General features: G+C 41.5%; 1 protein-coding gene across 1 annotated transcript in view; it reads right to left on the bottom strand.

The window, feature by feature from the left end:
- The window catches only part of itga3b (integrin, alpha 3b), a 64,718-nt gene extending 45,579 nt beyond the window's left edge, over positions 1–19,139 (bottom strand). The window contains exon 1 of the mRNA XM_077206156.1: positions 18,541–19,139. Coding sequence (XP_077062271.1) covers positions 18,541–18,713 — 173 coding nt within the window. The 5' untranslated portion in view covers positions 18,714–19,139. The remainder of the gene's footprint in view (positions 1–18,540) is intronic.
- Between the last annotated feature and the right edge of the window lie 469 nt (positions 19,140–19,608).

The raw sequence follows: 19,608 nt of genomic DNA, 5'->3' as shown, positions 1-19,608 counted from the left end.
AAGCAGGTATCTCATCCACTCAGTCCATACACATTTAACCAGCAGCGTTGTGATAAGGCAAAACCCAAACAACCTGCATGGCTCAAGATCACTGTAATGATTGTTCAACTAAACTTGTCTAGAATGGAGCGTAGACATCTGATCGAGATAAATTGGGGAACTATATGCCCGTATGGAGATATGATCAGATTAGATCAGGTGATTCATACTCTTTTCAGAACATGTCAAAATAGAAAATTATTTACATTTTCCATTACTTTCAAGTTATCCCAAAATGGTTTTCAAAAAACTTTTTTATTTTTACTTACTTGCATTGTTTTTTGTATATTTGATTTTTCACAAATTGAAAAAAAGTATCATCATAGAAGTATTTGTGCTTAGTAATAGTACTAATAGTACTCAGTAAATAGTACTGCCTATTTATATCAACCTTCACTTTGAATTTGCGGTTATTTTATGTATTAGGCTGAAGGGCAGATACAGCTCTGACAAAACTACTGGCACAACAAGAGTCAGACAAGCCTAAAATAGCTGAAAACACAGTCACGCCAGGGCTACTTCTCCACTCCGATGTTGATTCTCTCTATAAATAGATTGTTCAATGAATTTAATTATTGGTGATTGGATTATTCAGTGAAGTTCCCCGCTGACCAGATCATTTCTGTACAAATACCGTAAACAGGGTAATACAACCACTCAGATGGCATATTGAATTTGACAATACAAGCTGGGAACAAAGTCCTTAATCTATTTAGCCTTTTGTAAATGGCATAATTACAACTCTGAGCAGGAGAGTCACAACCTGACTATGGAGCATCAATCAACATTACTGTCATATAACTGTTCATAAATTCATTCAATAAAAACATTAAATAGTACCACTAAGCAAGTGTGGAGGTTTCCCCAAGGAAGATAAAGTATAATTGGTGAAACATTTTTATTCTTTTAATGTTGTTTATATTTACATTTATTCATTTACATTTACATTTAATCATTTTAGCTGACGCTTTTATCCAAAGCGTATTTATATGTCTTTATTGTGTTTTTAATATACTTTAAGACAAACCATGTGCAAATTCATAAGTCAACACCATTGCTGAGTATTTTCTCTTTAAAGGGGAACTATGCAGTTTTTTTTTTTAGCTTAACTGAAAGTTATTGGATTATAGTTATTGGTTATATGACTTTTTTCGGGTTGAATGGTGGGCCGTAACTTTGGGCCAGCGGGCCTCAGCGTCAGGAAGTATCGCGTAATATCAGCTTTCGAGATGTAACAAATTGCTTTACGGCACTGCACACATATAAGAAGCAGAAAGCTAGGAAAGCATTGTCGGAGGAACAGAGAAAGAGGAAACGGCAGACTGACCGAGCGAGGAGTTTTCAGAATGCCGAAAAAAACCCGAAGAAAGCGCGGTCGGAAGAGTCTAGAAAAAGGAAACGAGAATTTGACAGTGTGAGAAAAAAAAAAAAAAAAAAAAGGAACAGACTAGGGCAAAACAGAGTTCATCGGGCGGCCAGGGCGAAACAGAGTTCATCGGGCGGCCAGGGCGAAACAGTGTTCATCGGGCGGCCAGGGCGAAACAGAGTTCATCGGGCGGCCAGGGCAAACAGAGTTCATCGGGCGGCCAGGGCGAAACAGAGTTCATCGGGCCTTCCAGGGCGAAACAGAGTTCATCGGGCGGCCAGGGCGAAACAGAGTGAATCGGGCGGCCAGGGCGAAACAGAGTTAATAGGGCGGCCAGGGCGAAACAGAGTTAATCGGGCGGCCAGGGCGAAACAGAGTTAATCGGGCGGCCAGGGCGAAACATAGTTCATTGGGCGGCCAGGCCGGTGAAGACTCCTCGGGCGGCCAGGGCGGTGAAGACGCCTCGGGCGGTGAAGACCCCTCGGGCGGTGAAGACCCCTCGGGCGGTGAAGACTCCTCGGGCGGCCAGGGCGATGAAGACCCCTCGGGCGGTGAAGACCCCTCGGGCGGTGAAGACTCCTCGGGCGGCCAGGGCGATGAAGACCCCTCGGGCGGCCAGGGCGATGAAGACCCCTCGGGCGGCCAGGGCGATGAAGACCCATCGGCCGGCCAGGGCGGTGAAGACCCCTCGGGCGGCCAGGGCGGTGAAGACCCCTCGATAACAAGAGGGAGGGTTCAACAATGACGAGAGCACATGGCTCAACATAACAAACACCTATGTGCAACACAAGACCGGACAGACATGTGACAATAACTCCATAAAACCTTGTCACCTACAAATTGTACGTATGCTTCACTCCAAACTATTAATCCTTTTGTAAAACGGTGATCAGTAGTACGAGGTTGCCGAGGGACTGTGCTGACAGTGATCCCTAACTCACAGACTGCAGTCTGTATTGAGTGTAGACCTTAGCGATTGGCCCATCAAGCGAGCCTTCAGCTGATAACGCTGTGAATGAGACATCCCTTATGAAAAAAAACTATAGGAATCTTGTAGTATTTTAGGACAAAATATTATAGTAATCCTATAGGAATACTATAGTATTTTGGGACATACTATAGAAGTACTATAGAGGTATTACAGAACATCACAGAAGTATTACACTACTATTTATTGCTTGAAGCCATTTTGTCCTCCTTTCCGGTTCTGTGTTTATTAGGAAGGATGTAGAACTTCAATTCATAATTTGTTTGTTTATTGGTGGTACAGAAAATGACACAGCACCTCTTTGGCATGATTGTCGCGTGTATTTCAATGAGTGCCAAGACAATGTTTTACCCCAAGGGCTAAATTCACATTACGTGACGGGGCGTTCCCGGGGGCGTTCCCAGACCAACCGTCTGTATCTATTCTTTACATTTTTTTCAAACAGTTTTCAACTTTCAGATAAGGATTTTTTTTGACATAATCAATGAGATCTTTGTTATAGCAATTTAATAGAATATTTACTGGAAAAAAAGTAGATAATTACTGGCCAGATAGGCAGTAAGATTGAAATTGTCACATCTGCTCGCTGGAGTGTCCATGATCACCCCCAGAGAGCACTCCTTCCATCTCCTTTGCTACCTCATCATGAACTCCATTTCCCAGTACCCATTGCCTGACTCATTTTGTGTGATTACGTTCAGCTGTGTGTGATTAAATTATACCTTTAGAAGCCCTGTGTTTCCACTCATTTGTTGCAAAGTCTTGTTTGCGTTACTGCAATTCTGAGCGTTCTTTCATGGTTTTGATATTTTGTCTTTTCTTTGGATTACCTTGTTTGCCTGTGTTTCTTGGACTATTTTTTATGTTTGGATTGTTTGCCTGTAGTATTGACCCTGTGCCTGTTTCTGGATTATGACTTTGCATTATCCTAAACAAAAGCTGCGTTTGGATCTTCAGCCGTGTCAGAACAGTTTGTAACAGAAATGATGCTCCAGTTCCAATGTTGACACTAGCAACATCCAGAGCTGTTGTTGTGTCTCTCAGGTGTGTTTCTACATACAGGCACATCTGTCAGTGGCATTTCCAAACGGCAAACATCCTGTCAGAGCAGCCACCATTAATAGAAGACACACAGAGGAAAAGACATCTGTTATCAAACACGCTATCAGCAACCATAAAGAGAAGAGATGGAAGCAGCCCCAATAGACAATTCAACATCCTGAAGAAAATCCCCCACCACAAACGCATTTGAATTCTATTAATTAAGAGCGTGTCAACAAATAAATAAATGGATAAAACTAACTATAGTATAAACGCAAATCTTTCAGGAGAGGAAAAATGTTTTTGGAATGTTTGACAACGAGCAGTTAATCAAACGGTATCGTTTGGACAGAGCAGGCTTCATCTTTGTCAGTGCTGGTTAATGTTGGGCTGAACTTGCCTTTTATGACATGTTTCTGCTGTTCGACTAATTCATCAAGCAGTTTCGCTTCTTCCTCCCGCCAGTTCGGTTTTCTTTTGGAATCCATGGTGATCGATTATATCATAAAATCTAGGCTTTATATAGGCAGGTCAGTTAACAGCACACCGGTTTAAAATTTGTAAATAAGACATGGTGGAAAACGTGTTTATCTTTCATTTCCAATGTGTATCATAATGTATTCTTTTGAAATAATTTATTGTCAAATGTGTGTTGAATGTAAACTCTATTTTCTCGAATTTATCTGAGAATATTCTTAAATGAGGAAATCTATTCAGTGATTGGTCCATGCCAATATCGTCATCCAAAATCCCGTTTGTGGCACAGCAAAGTGTGCTGAATCATCTCTAGGACTGACCTACACTTACCTACACTTCACTTAAATTATGACTGAGATGCTTGATAACTAACTTTTAAGCGCAGTTTTGAGCCAATTCATTTTTTACTCAAGTAAATTTTTAGCAGTGTTCTTGTGAGTAATTCTCAGAGGCCCCGCTTGTAGTATTTCAGGACCTTTCAGGCACGTGCACAGGCACGTGCAAAGGTAGGGCTCAACTTGTGCAGAGCACATGCCCTTTTTGCCCTTACACTCCGAAGTCCCCTTTTTTTTGGTGTTTTCTTCTTCAATAAATCAATGCTATTGGTCACCCTTTACGTCTGTCTGTTTTACAAATATTTAGCCAATGAATTTTCTTAAAAAGAGCTTGTGTATATCTTGTTCGATCCTCAAACTGTCAGTAAACCTGATAACTCCGCCCCCTCTATCTTTACTGAATGAACTGAAGTTCCCTTTCAGTCGCTCACGTTCGATGTAGTCGACGTATCGACTGATTGGGATCACGCTTAGGGAGCCTGTCATCTTCGAGTACTGTTAAAACGAGCCAATGCACAGCATCCGTGAAATGCATCACACACTCCGCCCCCGCGGCGCGGGTATAAATAACAAAGTGGATGCATGCACTAGTTGTGTTTCGCTTCAGAGACGATCGGTCTTCATGTCGATGTATCTGTAGAGTGTTGTTATATTACAACAAGCCAGTGTGTCGGTGTTCTTCTGAAAGACCCTCCCAGTGCTGGTGTTTCTACAGTGCGACTAGAGCGGTGATCGCAAGCTTCTGAACTCTCAACTGTTGTTTTAACAGCATCATTTTTGTATTCTTTGACGGTTGGTAAGAGGGCAAAGAAGTGAGTGCTTCGTGCGTTTGCGTCTTTTTCAAGATGTTATTCTATCCATGCGTTTCTGGATGCGGTCGTTCCCTGTCCCCCTCTGACGGTCACAATGGTTGCATCACGTGTTTAAAAAGAAAAGAAAAAAAAGTATTTATATGTGTATATATATATATATATATATATATATATATATATATATTCAGCACGCTGAAGCAGCTTTTGTGGATAGTTCATGTTCTCTTTGCGAGAACATGACAATTGCGGTGTTGAGATTGAGACTCGCCTTCATGCGTGAAGGTGGAGTCCCCATTACCATGCCCTGCTACGGCGCCGTGTGGGATGGCTGATCAGAGGATCATAGTGAGGCTTCCCCACCCGGTAACCAATCCCTGTGGGACCCTCACTCCTCTATCACACCACAGCCGGTAGAGCCCTCGTTGAGCGCATTGGTCCCTCTGTAATGGACCGAACAGCCGTTTCATTCGGGGCCCTTCCAGAGGACAGGATGCCGATTGCAGCATCGGAGGGTGAGCTGACCTCTAGAAATGATGACTCGGCTGTTATCTCCTCCTGGGAGTGTAATGTTGCCCGAGCCAGATCCAGAAATGTCAGCTATGCTGAAACGGGCCGCCAAGTCTGTCGGGCTCGAGTGAAATCCTCCACCATGTCCCGAACAGACTCGGTTGGATGATTGGTATCTCGGAGCAGGACGCGCTGGTTCTCAGCTCGCCACCCCACTGCCTTTCTTTCCCAAAGTGCATGGAGAAGGTCATGGACGGCACCTTTCTCTGCCAGAAACGGCCTGACTAGCTCCTCCCCCTCCTCCTCCCGCATTGTGGCATGCGCGATCAGTCTGGCGATGTCCACTTTAGTGGTCCAGGAGTTCCATCGTTGGCTCAGCCTGGTTGATATGGCGGATGCGGACAAGGTTCGTTCCTGGACTCCCCAATTTCCCAGGTTGGGCTGTTCGGCGACGTGGTGGAGAACTGTGCCCAACAGTTCTCTGCCACCCAAGCGCAGACGGAGGCCATCCAGCACATCCTGCCCCCGTGGACCGCTGCTGCCTCCACCCCGCCACCGGTGGCAGTTCCTCCACCTGCCTGGAGGCCTGCAGCTGGCTCCACACTGAGGCCACCCAGGGATGGAGGAACGAGCTCTTCAGATGGTTACTGTTCCGCCGCTGGCTCCCCTCCCCACTCGTTTCGCAGGCCGGCACCTGGATGCATTCGAGGACCCGGTCATCCGCCTTCTCACGCATCCCCTGCTATCCAGTGGAATCAGGTAAGTGTTGGACTGCACACTCAGACCCCACTTCGGGCCACCCTCGGGCCTTTCGAGCTGGGTCCCTGTCCTCCACCTCGCTGCCCCATCTCGGGTACGTCTGTGGTTCCCTTGCCCCTGGCCCGCTTCATGTCAGCTATGCTGAAACGGGCCGCCAAGTCTGTCGGGCTCGAGTGAAATCCTCCACCATGTCCCAAACAGACTCGGTTGGACGATTGGTATCTCGGAGCAGGACGCGCTGGTTCTCAGCTCGCCACCACACTGCCTTTCTTTCCCAAAGTGCATGGAGAAGGTCATGGTCAGCACCTTTCTCTGCCAGAAACGGCCTGACTAGCTCCTCCCCCTCCTTCTCCCGCATTGTGGCATGCGCGATCAGTCTGGCGATGTCCACTTTAGTGGTCCAGGAGTTCCATCGTTGGCTCAGCCTGGTTGATATGGCGGATGCGGACAAGGTTCGTTCCTGGACTCCCCAATTTCCCAGGTTGGGCTGTTCGGCGACGTGGTGGAGAACTGTGCCCAACAGTTCTCTGCCACCCAAGCGCAGACGGAGGCCATCCAGCACATCCTGCCCCGTTGGACCGCTGCTGCCTCCACCCCGCCACCGGTGGCAGTTCCTCCACCTGCCTGGAGGCCTGCGGCCTGCGGCTGGCTCCACACTGAGGCCACCCAGGGATGGAGGAACGAGCTCTTCAGATGGTTATTGTTCCGCCGCTGGCTCCCCTCCCCACTCGTGTCGCCAGCCGGCACCTGGATGCATTCGAGGACCCGGTCATCCGCCTTCTCACGCATCCCCTGCTATCCAGTGGAATCAGGTAAGTGTTGGACTGCACACTCAGACCCCACTTCGGGCCACCCTCGGGCCTTTCGAGCTGGGTCCCTGTCTTCCACCTCGCTGCCCCACCTCCGGTACGTCTGTGGTTCCCTTGCCCCTGGCCCGCTTCATGGAAGCCTAAAATGTTTCCCAACCGGTCCAGCTGGCCCCAAATTGTACCATCAGACTCGGCTTGCGATTCATTTTCGCTCGGCTTTCCCCCAAGCTCAGTGATTTTCATCATACCAAGGTGTTGAGCAGATATGCTGCTAAAATTAGTGATATTTATCACACCTAGGTGTTGAGCAGTGCTTCTGTCTTGGGTGCACACGTTGCAGTCCTACTGGCGAAGGACGGGATGTACCCGCCCCCTCCAGCCGATATGAAGACCGGCTTCTATTAGCCCATACTTCATTGTACCCTAGAGAGGTGGGTCACGACCATCTTGATCCTGTGTTAATTGAGACGGGCCCTTTTTCGAAAACCTCCAAGTTGTTACACAGAGATTAATTTCCAAATGCTCCGTCCCCAAGACTGGTCTGCAGCGTTCGACATGAGACACATGTACTTCAGATCTCTATCCTTCCGCACCACAGGAAATCCTGTGTTCATGCGTTCGAAAAGTGTGAAGTATCAGTACAAATTCCTACCATTCAAGTGCTCTTGGCCAGTTGGGTCCTCGGGTCAACTGGGAATGAGTAAATTGGTCCACGGGCTGAGGAGATGGATTAGGTCCACCGCATCTCTGAAAAAGAGTGTGTGGATGGTTAGTGCTGTACGGTCCCTAGAACGACTGTCCATCATTCCCGGCTGAGGGGCCACGTACAAAGGGCATGCAGTAATGGAGGTCTGGGCAGCCCTCCGACTGCATTGGCATCCATTGCCTTGCGTTGCTTGCAATTCACCTCGCTTTGAGACACCGCTGCTCAGCGAGCATGTACTGGTCTGAAAAGACAACATTGCGACCATTGAGCTACGCTCCGCAGACCCTCTCCTCTTGACAGCCCTTCCTGACTCCTTTCTCTGAGTACATTCTCAGGGATGGGGCATGATGGCACCCGCGTTCAGACCCTGGAGAGTTCCACCTCTGGTTCTAAAAAGAACGGGACGCGGAGGTTCTGGTTACTACTGCAAGAATTTTTGGGGGCTGTGCGACACCTATCACGTTCGCTAGAGAACCAGCCTATGTGTTGAACCACTGCTTCCCATGGGCTCCCTTCAAATGAAGCCGGTTTCACTGTAAGCCCGGTTCGTAGTGTCGGCTTGCTGCGCCATTCCCCTCCTATGGACTGGATACTGTCGAGTTCCTCCATACCCTTCGGCAACAGACGTGGCGGAACATCAAAGCCAGGCCTATCACTCGTATGCACTGGTTGAACATGTGTTTGGCTGGGCCCATATGTTGTGATCCCATATGTGTATTCTTCCAAGGTACGGCTCCCTGCTGCGAGTCCGTGTCTTCCCGCTCTGCCGTCACTGTCCGCTTGAGTCTCCCCCCCATCATAGGCTGGAGCCACCCCAGGTTCTATTGCCCGGTCATTCGCCCAGTCCATATGTGTATTCTCCACGTTACCTCCCTTCGGGCAGGATGTGGCTTCCACAGCGTATTCCTTTACAACGAAAGAGATGCTTTCCCAGTGGTCTTGTGGAACAGCAGTAACTTCCCTGGCCTAAGCCCTGTCTTCAGGGAACGTGGGTCACATACGTAACCAAGACGTTCCGCAGCAACCGCACAGCAGACAGCAGCTGAACAAAGTTTTGAAAGGGTAAACAAAGATCTTGTTGTTTGAATAAGTACTAATTGCTATGTCTATAAAGGCTCATATTTTATTTATTTGATGTCTGTCTGAGACATGTGGGACCTGAGAGAGAGGTCTAGCATTTGCCATCTAGTCATAGCCAATAGGGGAGAGCGGGGCACAACGTAATGCGGGGCTAGTGGTAACACACTTGTTTTAGATACTTCCACACATGCTAGCATGATGAAACTTTGTGTATTTACTAGTTGCCATATCAACACTATATTGAAAAAATAAAGCCAAAATTATTTTTTCGTGTTTATTTAAAATTAGACAAATCTGATATTATTTTAATCTCCAAGATGTTATTTAACAGTTGATATAGTTCTTTAATGCTTCGCTAACTAGCAGAAGATACTCGCAGGGTTTAAATCCCAGTTGTGCAGGTGGGCACGTTGTCACACTGCGTTACAAAGAGCCCCTATTAGAAATATGCTATTCTATTCTATACTTTTATGAATTCTATTGAGAAAACATGAGAAAAAGGTGAAAAGACTGAGAGTAAATGTTCAGAAATTACTAATTATTAATATGTTTTGAACTATGTTGGATAGCTGTGTTTTCCTGTGTTCGTTGTCAAACTCAAAAATTCGTTTATTTTTAATTATTAAAAATGCCATTATTTTATATGAAAAAGTTAATAATTGTATTTTATTGAGAAAATATTTTAGTTTGGCTTGTATATTTGTTTGATTAGATCAGATAACATTTTAATCTGTCATATCTGGTCATGTTACAATGTGCCCCTCACATGTTATAATGTACCCGACCTATGGGGCATGTTGTCACATTTTACTTCCATCTTTCGGGGTATATCAAGAAAAAAGTATATACTGTATTAATAAAACAAAACCACATAATTGTACCAGACGTGTGAAATTAATGTGGGAAAAAATAAATACTCTGAACCCTAAGTAGATTTACACAAACTGAGAAAGTCAAAAAGCATTACTTTGTGCCCTGCTCTCCCCTACATAGCCTACACTTAAATAGCCTGTGCATACAGTAGCATTTCATCTTTTATAAAATTAGATTTGGGCCAAATGTATTTTACAAAAAGAAAAACTGAGCGCCCATAGCTACAACAAACTAGTTTGTAACCTGTTGATGAAAATGTAATGTGATGCTGCTGGCGCCATTTTAATGATGGACACAATGCACATTTGCACACATTCGCTGGTTAAAAACCCCGTAACTGCATTTGAGTTACCTTATGTAAAATGTTAACAATATATTGATAAGTAATACAACAACATATAATTTGTTTTTACCATCGAAAAATCATAAGCACAGGTGCGCCCCGGCGCTGTTCCGTACTGTTTCGTACTGAAACTCTTTTGAGACTATTATTTTATGTTATTGAATTTGTCATGAAGCTTTGACCATTTCTTCCTTTTATGTAGGCTTACTAAATGATCTTTATATATATGTATAAAAAAAGGGAGGGAGGTGCTCTTTTTCAGTTTCAACAAAAGGTCTGTGCACGGCCCTTTAGTTGCAGCAAATAGCACAAGCGGCCGGCCTCGTGAAGGAACACAGAAGGGCTTTTCACACTAATTAAATAGTTAACCTTGGGTTACATAAGATTAATTGTGCATTGTAAATACTTATTAGTCAGATTATTTGTGTTGTAAACTATTTTCTACTGCTTTAAAACAGCAGTTTTCATGTCAGTTTCAGGGTATTTATTGGCCAGAATAAGCTTCCGTGTGGACCAGACTTTATGTCAATAGTCAGAAGTCTGACTTGACCACAATGACCTGGGCAAAATACATTTCATGGTGACCTGAACATCTTCAGATGCAGTTATCTAATCCATAAAGATCAGAAGCTCATGCTGAGTGGCCCCAGAAAAGCACATCCAGCACCTCTCACTTCCCCCTCTAGGAAACTTAAATCTGACTCTGAAAACTGCTGACTCTTGTTTAGCTAAATTGTCTTGGATGCACCATTGCCTGCTTATTGGTGGAGGTGGGAGTGCTTAGATGAATATGCTGAATAAGCCAACCAGTCTGTTGGTGAGCAACTACACAACTAATTGCAGATTACACGGTTTTCTTTGCACTGATTTGCAAACAGTAGGAAAAATACTGATGAGAGACATAGGCTATGGACTTGCGCTTGTGCTGCAAATTAGCGTCCAGTTTAAAACATGCTTTTTTGGGTGGTAAATGGTGCAAATCCCAGTAAATTGACGAGCACAAACCGTAGTAAATCACCTTGCATGATTCATTGAAATACTCTCCTCCCATACATTTTTGGTATGAAAAGAAAAACTCCTACAGATGCAAAAATAACGTCAAAGGTCAGATGAAAAAATAACGCCTTTTCTGTGCTAATTTTTCACTGCGTGTCTAGTAAATCCTGACAGTAGTTTTTTAACGCCGCACTGACCAAGCTGTCAGTAAATCTGGCCCTTTATATCTTAAGTCATTTTTATCTTAAGTCATATATTTACTTGAGTAAATCTCAAATAAATGTATCCTGAATTTAGAATGTTTAGAAATTTTACAATAGACTTTTGTCAGCAAAATATTGCTAATATGACAACACCTTTAGAATTAGAGATTTAGAACAAATCCAAAACAGAATGTTTGTAGAATACCATTACAGCGTGAAAAGCAACATGTTTAAAGCACAGTACAATCAAATGTGGAACAAAACAGCCTGATGTTTCATGATGCACTTTTCATATTAGAGTGTCTGGACTCTGGGGTTATGCATTAGTATTCTCCTGTGCGTGTTGAATGGTGGGCCCTGTGTATCACGTTTCCTGAGACCACTGAGAAATGATAAGCGAACAACCAGACGTATCCAGCTCCCTAGGTGATCATTTTCACTTATCCGTGAGACACCTTCACTCTTTCTCATCTGATATAATCTGTTCCCTGATGAGAATGGTGAGGACTTCATGATCTTCCCAGTAGGGGTCTTTTGATGGCTAGATTTTTACAGCTCAGCTTGAGATAATCTGTAAAACAGATTTCAGTCCCAACTGTCCCACAACAGTTAGAAATATTACAACTACAAAACCCTAACAACCACTTACCAATCCTCCAAAAACACCCAAGCAAAAACATAGAAATTCTAAATGGAAAAGCACAAATCACATTTTCTTCAGAAAATGAAAACTATCTTTCTACAAACAGGTCGAGATCTGTCGTTCCAACCACACATCATTGCGATGCTGTTTGCGAATGTTCACTAGAACTATGTTTTCGGTAAACATTCAAACATTCAAACATCGTTGAATTATGCTGATAACGGCCGAACCTACGACCATAGTTGGCTAACAATGCTTTTGGGAAACGCACCTCTGGTTTGGAATGACATGAGGGTCAACAAGTGATCCTTTGCTTTAAAATTTGTTCCCGAAGTCTATTATCACTTGTAAAAATAGAATTGGCAAAAAAAAAAAGGATTAAATGTCATTGTCGCTGCAGGGTATCATCATGGTACTAAGCTGGAGCTTTTAAAGACCCACACCTGAATCTAACAGTGTAACGGCTGGGTTGAAAAATGAGATTGCTGGAGAGTTGCCAAATCTCACATATTCATGCCATGCACCGAAGCACCGTGAACAGCTCATTCTCTGTTTATTCACTCATACACAAAGTCCTTTTCTCATTCAAATATAGTGATACGAAAGTAATCTTGGGAATGTGAAAGTCCATATAAACATTTGCTCTAGAGCTCATTAATTATTTCTATCTTATTGTACAGAAACAATCAGAATGGGGGAGGTTTGCCAGTGAGGATTGTAGGAGCTGATAATGAAATACAGGGAAAAGAGTATTTTAATTATTTATAGAGCAAGAGTGCTGCTTTTTAAGAGGGAGTCGATATGTTCATGGAATGTTTAAAATTACCAAAGAGTTTAAACTCTCAATAGCTATGTTTCCATCCAAAGTTGCGATCCAGTGAGTTGAAGAGAACAAGATAAGATATCACTTCCTGATAAACTAGCACTAAATAAGAAAAATGGAAGTTGCTGCAGTTAGAGAAGCCACTATATATCAAATAATTTTGTATATAATAAATTACTTTGTAATAAACTGTAATAAATTATAATAAATTGACGAAACACAATAAAGTTATCTTGCTTTTGGAGGTGGATGCTGCTGTTTGGGAAGGCAGTCGTGTAAGATAGTTCTGGGTGGTAATTATACTGAACCACTTTTACAACAGACTTTGCTCAGGCATTTCAGAACAACCAAAACATCATTTCAGATGCTGAGCAACAAATGTTTCCATCATAGTTTGTGTGCATGTTTAGCCTGGTTAAAACCAGACGTAACTGAGTTAGGGTCTGGGGAAGGTTCATTGACGGCTCATTTCCAAAGGGGCGTCACCAGCGGATGTCGCACAAATGCCTCTGTAAGCAATTGGATAGACCTTAAAACCAATCAGATCGATCGTCATCTTGTAAAGCCGGCCTCAACGTTTGTGATTGGTGCCTCGATTTGGAAAGATTGGAAATGAGCTTGAATGGGCTCTTCGCTAGACTAACTTGCAGAGCAAATCTAAATTTGCCGGAAGTTCGTCAGGGGTTTTCCCAGGCTAGTGCATGATTTCTTATTGGATAAATAGTTGTTTATGCACATTTTTTTAATTCATGCGCATTTTGCCGTTTCCATCCAGCGATATCCCAAAATGCCCATAAAACGAGGTGGATGGAAACTTAGCTAATAACAGATTTTGAGAGAAGATCATGCCTATCGAATGTAAGAACATTGCCTTAAGCCATATTTTGCAGACAGTTGAAGCCTGGCAACACGTTTTCCTTAATTTAATTGACTCAGTGTAATCAGACTCCTTGATCTGTTCTTCTTACTCTCCATCAAAAAACAAAAGCACATCCAGCATTTAATAAACTCTCACTCTGAGGCAAAAATGACTGTTCATGTCTGTCTGTCTGGGTTTCAGGCTTCTAATAGCGCTATAATCCTCCTCTGTTTTTGAGAGGTCCCCGTCCTGTCCCAACCTGCAACCTGGCAGGTCCACTTGAGCAGGGCATGATGAGGAATTCTCAGCATTCCACAGGGTCAGAAGACTGGAAGAACCAATCAAATAGCTGAACACAACACCACTAGCTTCTGCACAGGAAGATAACATAAAGAACCACTGGGCACTCCATTATGAATGAGCTGTTTAAAGAGGTCGTGAGAGGGGTATATATTTGTTTTGTGCTCTGAAAGGCTGCCATCTCTGAAAAAGGATCAAGCAGGGATATGAACCGGTTTACTCTAGCAGACCTGAAATTAAAAATGACCCTTTTTACTTTCTTTAAAAAATACTACTGTGTGTGCATGATTCATTGGTGCACTTTATTCCAAAGACAAAAATGTTGGTATGTGGTATCTTTAATCAAAATATAATTCATTGCTTCTCATGAACCAACCCATACCTAATGGACAAAACAAAATAAAATACATGATAAGTACATTTATCAGAAGCAAGTTTTAGTTTTATGTTCTCGTTTGGACCCATTTCCACAATTATGATATGAAGATGGTTTTCTATATCAGTGTTATTGTACATTTATACAACAATGACGTACTAAAAACAGAAAAGCTTTTCCTTTGCTTTTGTTCTCGTACAGAAGACAACGGATCCGATGACTGAATGACTGAAAATGCTGTATTCTGCTGCCAGGCCAGTAGTTGGCGATGTCACTTTGTAAAGAAACACTATGCGACTATTGACTGAACACGTAATATGCATGCGCATGGCGTTTTTGTAGTTTACACGGAGACGTATCGTTCTCAAAAACTTGCACTTTGAAACCCGTTCAAAAGTTTGTGTTTTCAGGCCTCCAAAATGCTGTTGTTGTGTAAATGAACGTTACGCTTTAAGTTGAAATTGGTGTCGTGTAAACAATCCTTTAGTATCATTGATATACTATCATAGTTTATGTTAATATTTTGAATTTTTTTAGATGTTCCATTTTCACTTTAATTTTAGTTAAAGTTTAAGTAATTTTGTTGCAGGATTTTGTCATTTTATTCATTTTTAAAAAAAAAAAAATATATATATATATATACGTATCTATATATAGTAGATTGTGTTGTATTTGTTTTTATTAGTTTTAATTTTTTACTTTATGTTAAACTTAAAGTAAATGAGAAATGTTGCTTTGGCAAATGGTTGAAATAAAATATCTATAATGTATATAATAATGTATTTTATATTAAGTTAATGTTTATTTAATTTCATTTTACAATTTGTTTTAGTTAAAGATGATAACCCTGAGTGGGGCGCACCATGTCATTCCCTGAAAAGCAAGTTATTCACCTCCCTTGCCTCTTATGTCTTCATTTCACACTAAAAGCAGTGTTAAAACATGTTGTAAGTGGGTGATCGCACCTCACTCCTGCATTATTTAAATCTTCACACTCCTCATGCTCAACTAAAACCATATCTAATTTCTATCTCTGTGGTGAGAGAGTGCAGACATTTGGTTTTTGGTAGTAAAATTTAGAAAAGCAGAGAAATATATTTGTCTCTTTTCATTAAAAAGCCTCAGTTTGAGCCAACACATTCCATCTTCCAGGATATGCTGAGAGAAGAGAGGGGTCTGGGAAGTGTCCTGCTAAGACAAACATGCCCTACAGTGAAGAGAGATTTGATTAGATCTCTTTCATAAGATACATCGATGCACTCATGCATTTTTTTAATTACAACAGTATGTTGTTTATATATTGTAAAGCATATTTTGTCCCAAATTGTCAGTACCAAAATCCAAAAACAAATCTTGTGCTCTTTTCTTCTATAGCACAATAATTAAAAGCATCCAATCATTCATCCAATAAAAAAAGTTGTTTCTTTTAAATAAAATAAAAAACATATCAAGGATATCATCAGGATAATTTTTCTTTAAAATTGTATATAAATTTAAATCTAGTTGAAGTAATTTAAAACTTATTCTACCATTGTATTTTACAAATGAGCTTTATTCAATTTGTTAAAATGAATTAAATATATTAGTTAACATCAATTTATATATATATATATATGACATATACATAAAGTCAGAATTTAAAAATTTCATGTTTAGCTTCATCAATATTAAAAAGAATCTTTATCATTATAATGTATAAAAATATACATTTGTAAAAGTACAATCTCATTTTCATGATGAGATAGATTGCACTGATTTTATTAGCTATAGCCTTTCACAAGCCAGCATGCTGTCAGTTTTATAGAATGTAAAGCATCTTTTTTAAAGAGTAAAGGGTCTATTTAGATGGCTGTTAAAGTGAACACAGCTGGGTATTCTTTAACTGCCCATTATCTGCCCATCTAGCCTTCCTAAAGATCCGAAAATGCCATTTCTGTACCAGTGCACCGACAAGTGATGGACGTCACTGTGACCATGTGGCCCCCTCTCATGTTTCAGAGCCTGGACAATATCATGCTCCCCAGATTGCAGAGCCTATCGATCCAGTCCTTTAACAATAACACTGCATTAAGTGGAAAATGTATAGCAGCTTGATGAACCAGAGAGGTCAAAAAAAGAAGTGATTTAGGTGATTACATTCAAATCAGAGTCATCGTCAGCAAAAACTTGCGCCGAGGAGATTCCACAGTTCTTTGAAGTTCCTCCTTCAGGGCTTGTATAGATGAAACTAGATGATAGGCTCTTAATTAGCAGGAAATCACAAATAAGGAAAGAGCTGTTTGGGGGAACTCCCAATCCCACAACAGAGGCATTACTGACAGCTCCAATAAATACATCAGCGATAATTACATACAGCGCATTCAATACATTTTCTAACTAAAGAGAGGTGCTGACCCGAATTTGTGTCACTAATTCTGGTACTACATGCTTTGATATATAGCAGCAATGCATTGCTGAGAGTTTTCCTTTTGAAAGCAACCACAGAGAGGGTAATAGGTTTATCAGGAGGAGCATAAACAGTCTCTCCAGGCAACAGGTTTTACCGGCACAGGATATGAGGGAATGACAGAGCTCTGCCGAACAAAACCTTACGTAGAAGCAAGAAAACTGAACACTTCTGACACCAGATATCATTTTAAAGCAACTGTAAAAGCCTAAAGAAAGTAGATTATGTTTATTCGATAGACTGTTTCCTGTCTTTACGAAAGCACAGCCAGTTTTAAATCCATGTCTTGAGGTGTAGGCCTATTTTTCTTTGGCATAAAGCCCTGTGGCGAAGGTAAAATTAGTCTAAAACAGGTTCATCTGACCCATCTGAATCAGTTTTTTTTGAAGCTGCAGGCATTTCTCATTAGAAGGAAATAATAATGAAAAGTTGCAGTAGGTTCTCTGTCCTGCCTTCTCCAGCTACAGTCCTATTGTTTTGACTATACTTGGCATCTGTTGGTGCGTTAACACCCGGGCTATTTCACTGGATATGTATTCAAATGACCTTGGCAGGGTAACTAGAACACAGTAGAAATGGTAAACTGATATACACCACTAAAAGAGCTTGTATTATATATTATAAAAAAAGCTGTCAATTATAGCTGTGTTATAGAACATTTTTTAAAAGAGCCTAGAAAGTTTAACAGGTCAGAAACATGCAGTGGTGGTACCATGGTATCAAATATTGTAACACACACTGTTGCATATCTGAATGATTATTTATGATAGTTGTATTCATGCTACTCGATGCCAACATCATTACCCCAAACATAGCTATATCTCCCACTTTTCCCATGGTATCATTTCCAGAAGATAAAACAACAACAACAACAACAACAACAACACATAGTATCAAGGTGTCATGGTTGTATTTTTTTGTATATAGTGCATTTAGTTTAAGAGAACTTCAGGCTTGCACATCTGTCACATATAAAAGCAAGACAACTCAGAAGGTTAATAGGCCTATACTGAAATGAAATACTGCAGATGAGTAAATAGCTAGTTAGTAGTGACTGTTGCGTTTCGCAGTAGCGTTAAGAGGTCCGATTCATTTTAGCCAGTCGGTTCGTTAGGACGATTGTTTCATTGATGCGAGTCACTGAAGAATCAACACTGATGCTAGAGAGGTTGCCACGCTTGTGTGAACAGCTGGTTGTTGGTCCAAGATGGTCTACCAGCTGCACCAGCTGTTTGGAACAGCTAGAAATAAGCAATCATGCAGCTACAATATTGTTTGCAATAGCCAATTATTAATTAAAATATTTTGAAATAATACTCGATTTTTTTTTATTATTTCCTTAATTAGTTTTACTATTACTTCGTTCCTTGTCGTATAGTCAAAAACAGTGAATAGGCAAAATACAAAAGTAGTGAATAGGCAACGAAAGCTTTGTGAATCAATTCGACCAAATCATTCAACAGAATCGGCTCAAATAAACAATTCGCAAATCGGACACCACACCACTAGCACTGCAGGTGCGAAATAGGTAGTTTTTTTTCTTTCTCTCTCTTTAGTTGCGCACAGCTAGATATTAATAATACATGAATCCATGTAAGGAGCATACACATCTAAAGGTTTGTAATGTTGAATATGTGTCGTCATTTGTAGCATATTTGTTCTAGTATTAAATCAGCTCAGAAAGACAGAAAAGAAGCAAATGTGACATAGGCTATAGCCTAATATCATCCCGCAAAACAACCGAGGGTAGCCTACTTACAAGTTCTTCTTTGTCTTTTCGGTCTGTTTATGCAATGCAACAGAAAATCCAAATAAACTGCCCTTGGTTTTTCCTTCTTTGATGACCGGGAACTGCACGTCAATGTTAAATCCATTGCTCGTTTGAATCGCGTAGATTACGAATACGCACAAGTGCAGATACTTTCCAGCCATGTTTAATATTCCCTTCTCTCTCTCTCCCACTTGCACAACCAAAGTAAATAAGAGTGGACAGGTCAATCACGCGCCATAGGTAAGCGTCTCCCTCTCTTCACTCAGTCTCTGGCACTGAGTAAGGTGTATCTTGCTGTTCTCTGTTCCCCGCCTCCACACACCCTCAGCGAATTACGACCTGCCGCTCCCGCCACACTTTCCTAGTCCCGCTTCCACAAATAGAGGACTAGTGTCCCACAAGTCTGATAAGGAGAGAGAGTCCTTAAAGTTCCTCTCTCTCTCTCTCTCTCTCTCTCTCTCTCTCTCTCTCTCTCTCTCTCTCTCTCTCTCTCTCTCTCTCTCTCTCTTTCCCTCTCTCTCACACACATACACAAACACACAACACTCACTGTTACATTCAAGCATTCACTTGTTGCTGTGCTCCACATATCTCGAGAGTTCATCTCGGGTTAATCTCGAGAGAACATGTCCAAGTCACATTTCACAACAAAATCTAAGGGGAAAAAAGAAATTTGATTATTTTAGACTATAAAGTTTAATTTTTTATTTTTTTTACTTATGGAATTATTTCCGTGACAAATGATTTTTTTCCCCACAATAAAATCAGTAGGCTAAAAAATCAGTACAAATACTATCATGATGCATATACCTGTAGATACTTTAGAATTCAAAATAGAAATTAAATTATTTTTGACATTACGGTAATTAAAAAGAGATATTTTTCAACATTGATCTAACAAGAACTGGGTGGAAATTTGCATAATTGTCAATAACATTACAATGGATTTGCCCTAAAATGGATGAGTTTTCAAGCAAAATTCTATTATATAAAAATAATAATAGCATTTAGAATTTCTTTTGATTTTGGATGAGATTCGCCCATTTACTTGAATGG

The sequence above is a fragment of the Siphateles boraxobius genome, unplaced genomic scaffold (genome assembly GCF_051911475.1).
Source record: "Siphateles boraxobius isolate OS27281-9 unplaced genomic scaffold, OSU_SipBor_1 55, whole genome shotgun sequence".
In the NCBI taxonomy this organism is placed as follows: domain Eukaryota; kingdom Metazoa; phylum Chordata; class Actinopteri; order Cypriniformes; family Leuciscidae; genus Siphateles; species Siphateles boraxobius.
This window is presented reverse-complemented; position numbering and strand designations above follow the sequence as displayed.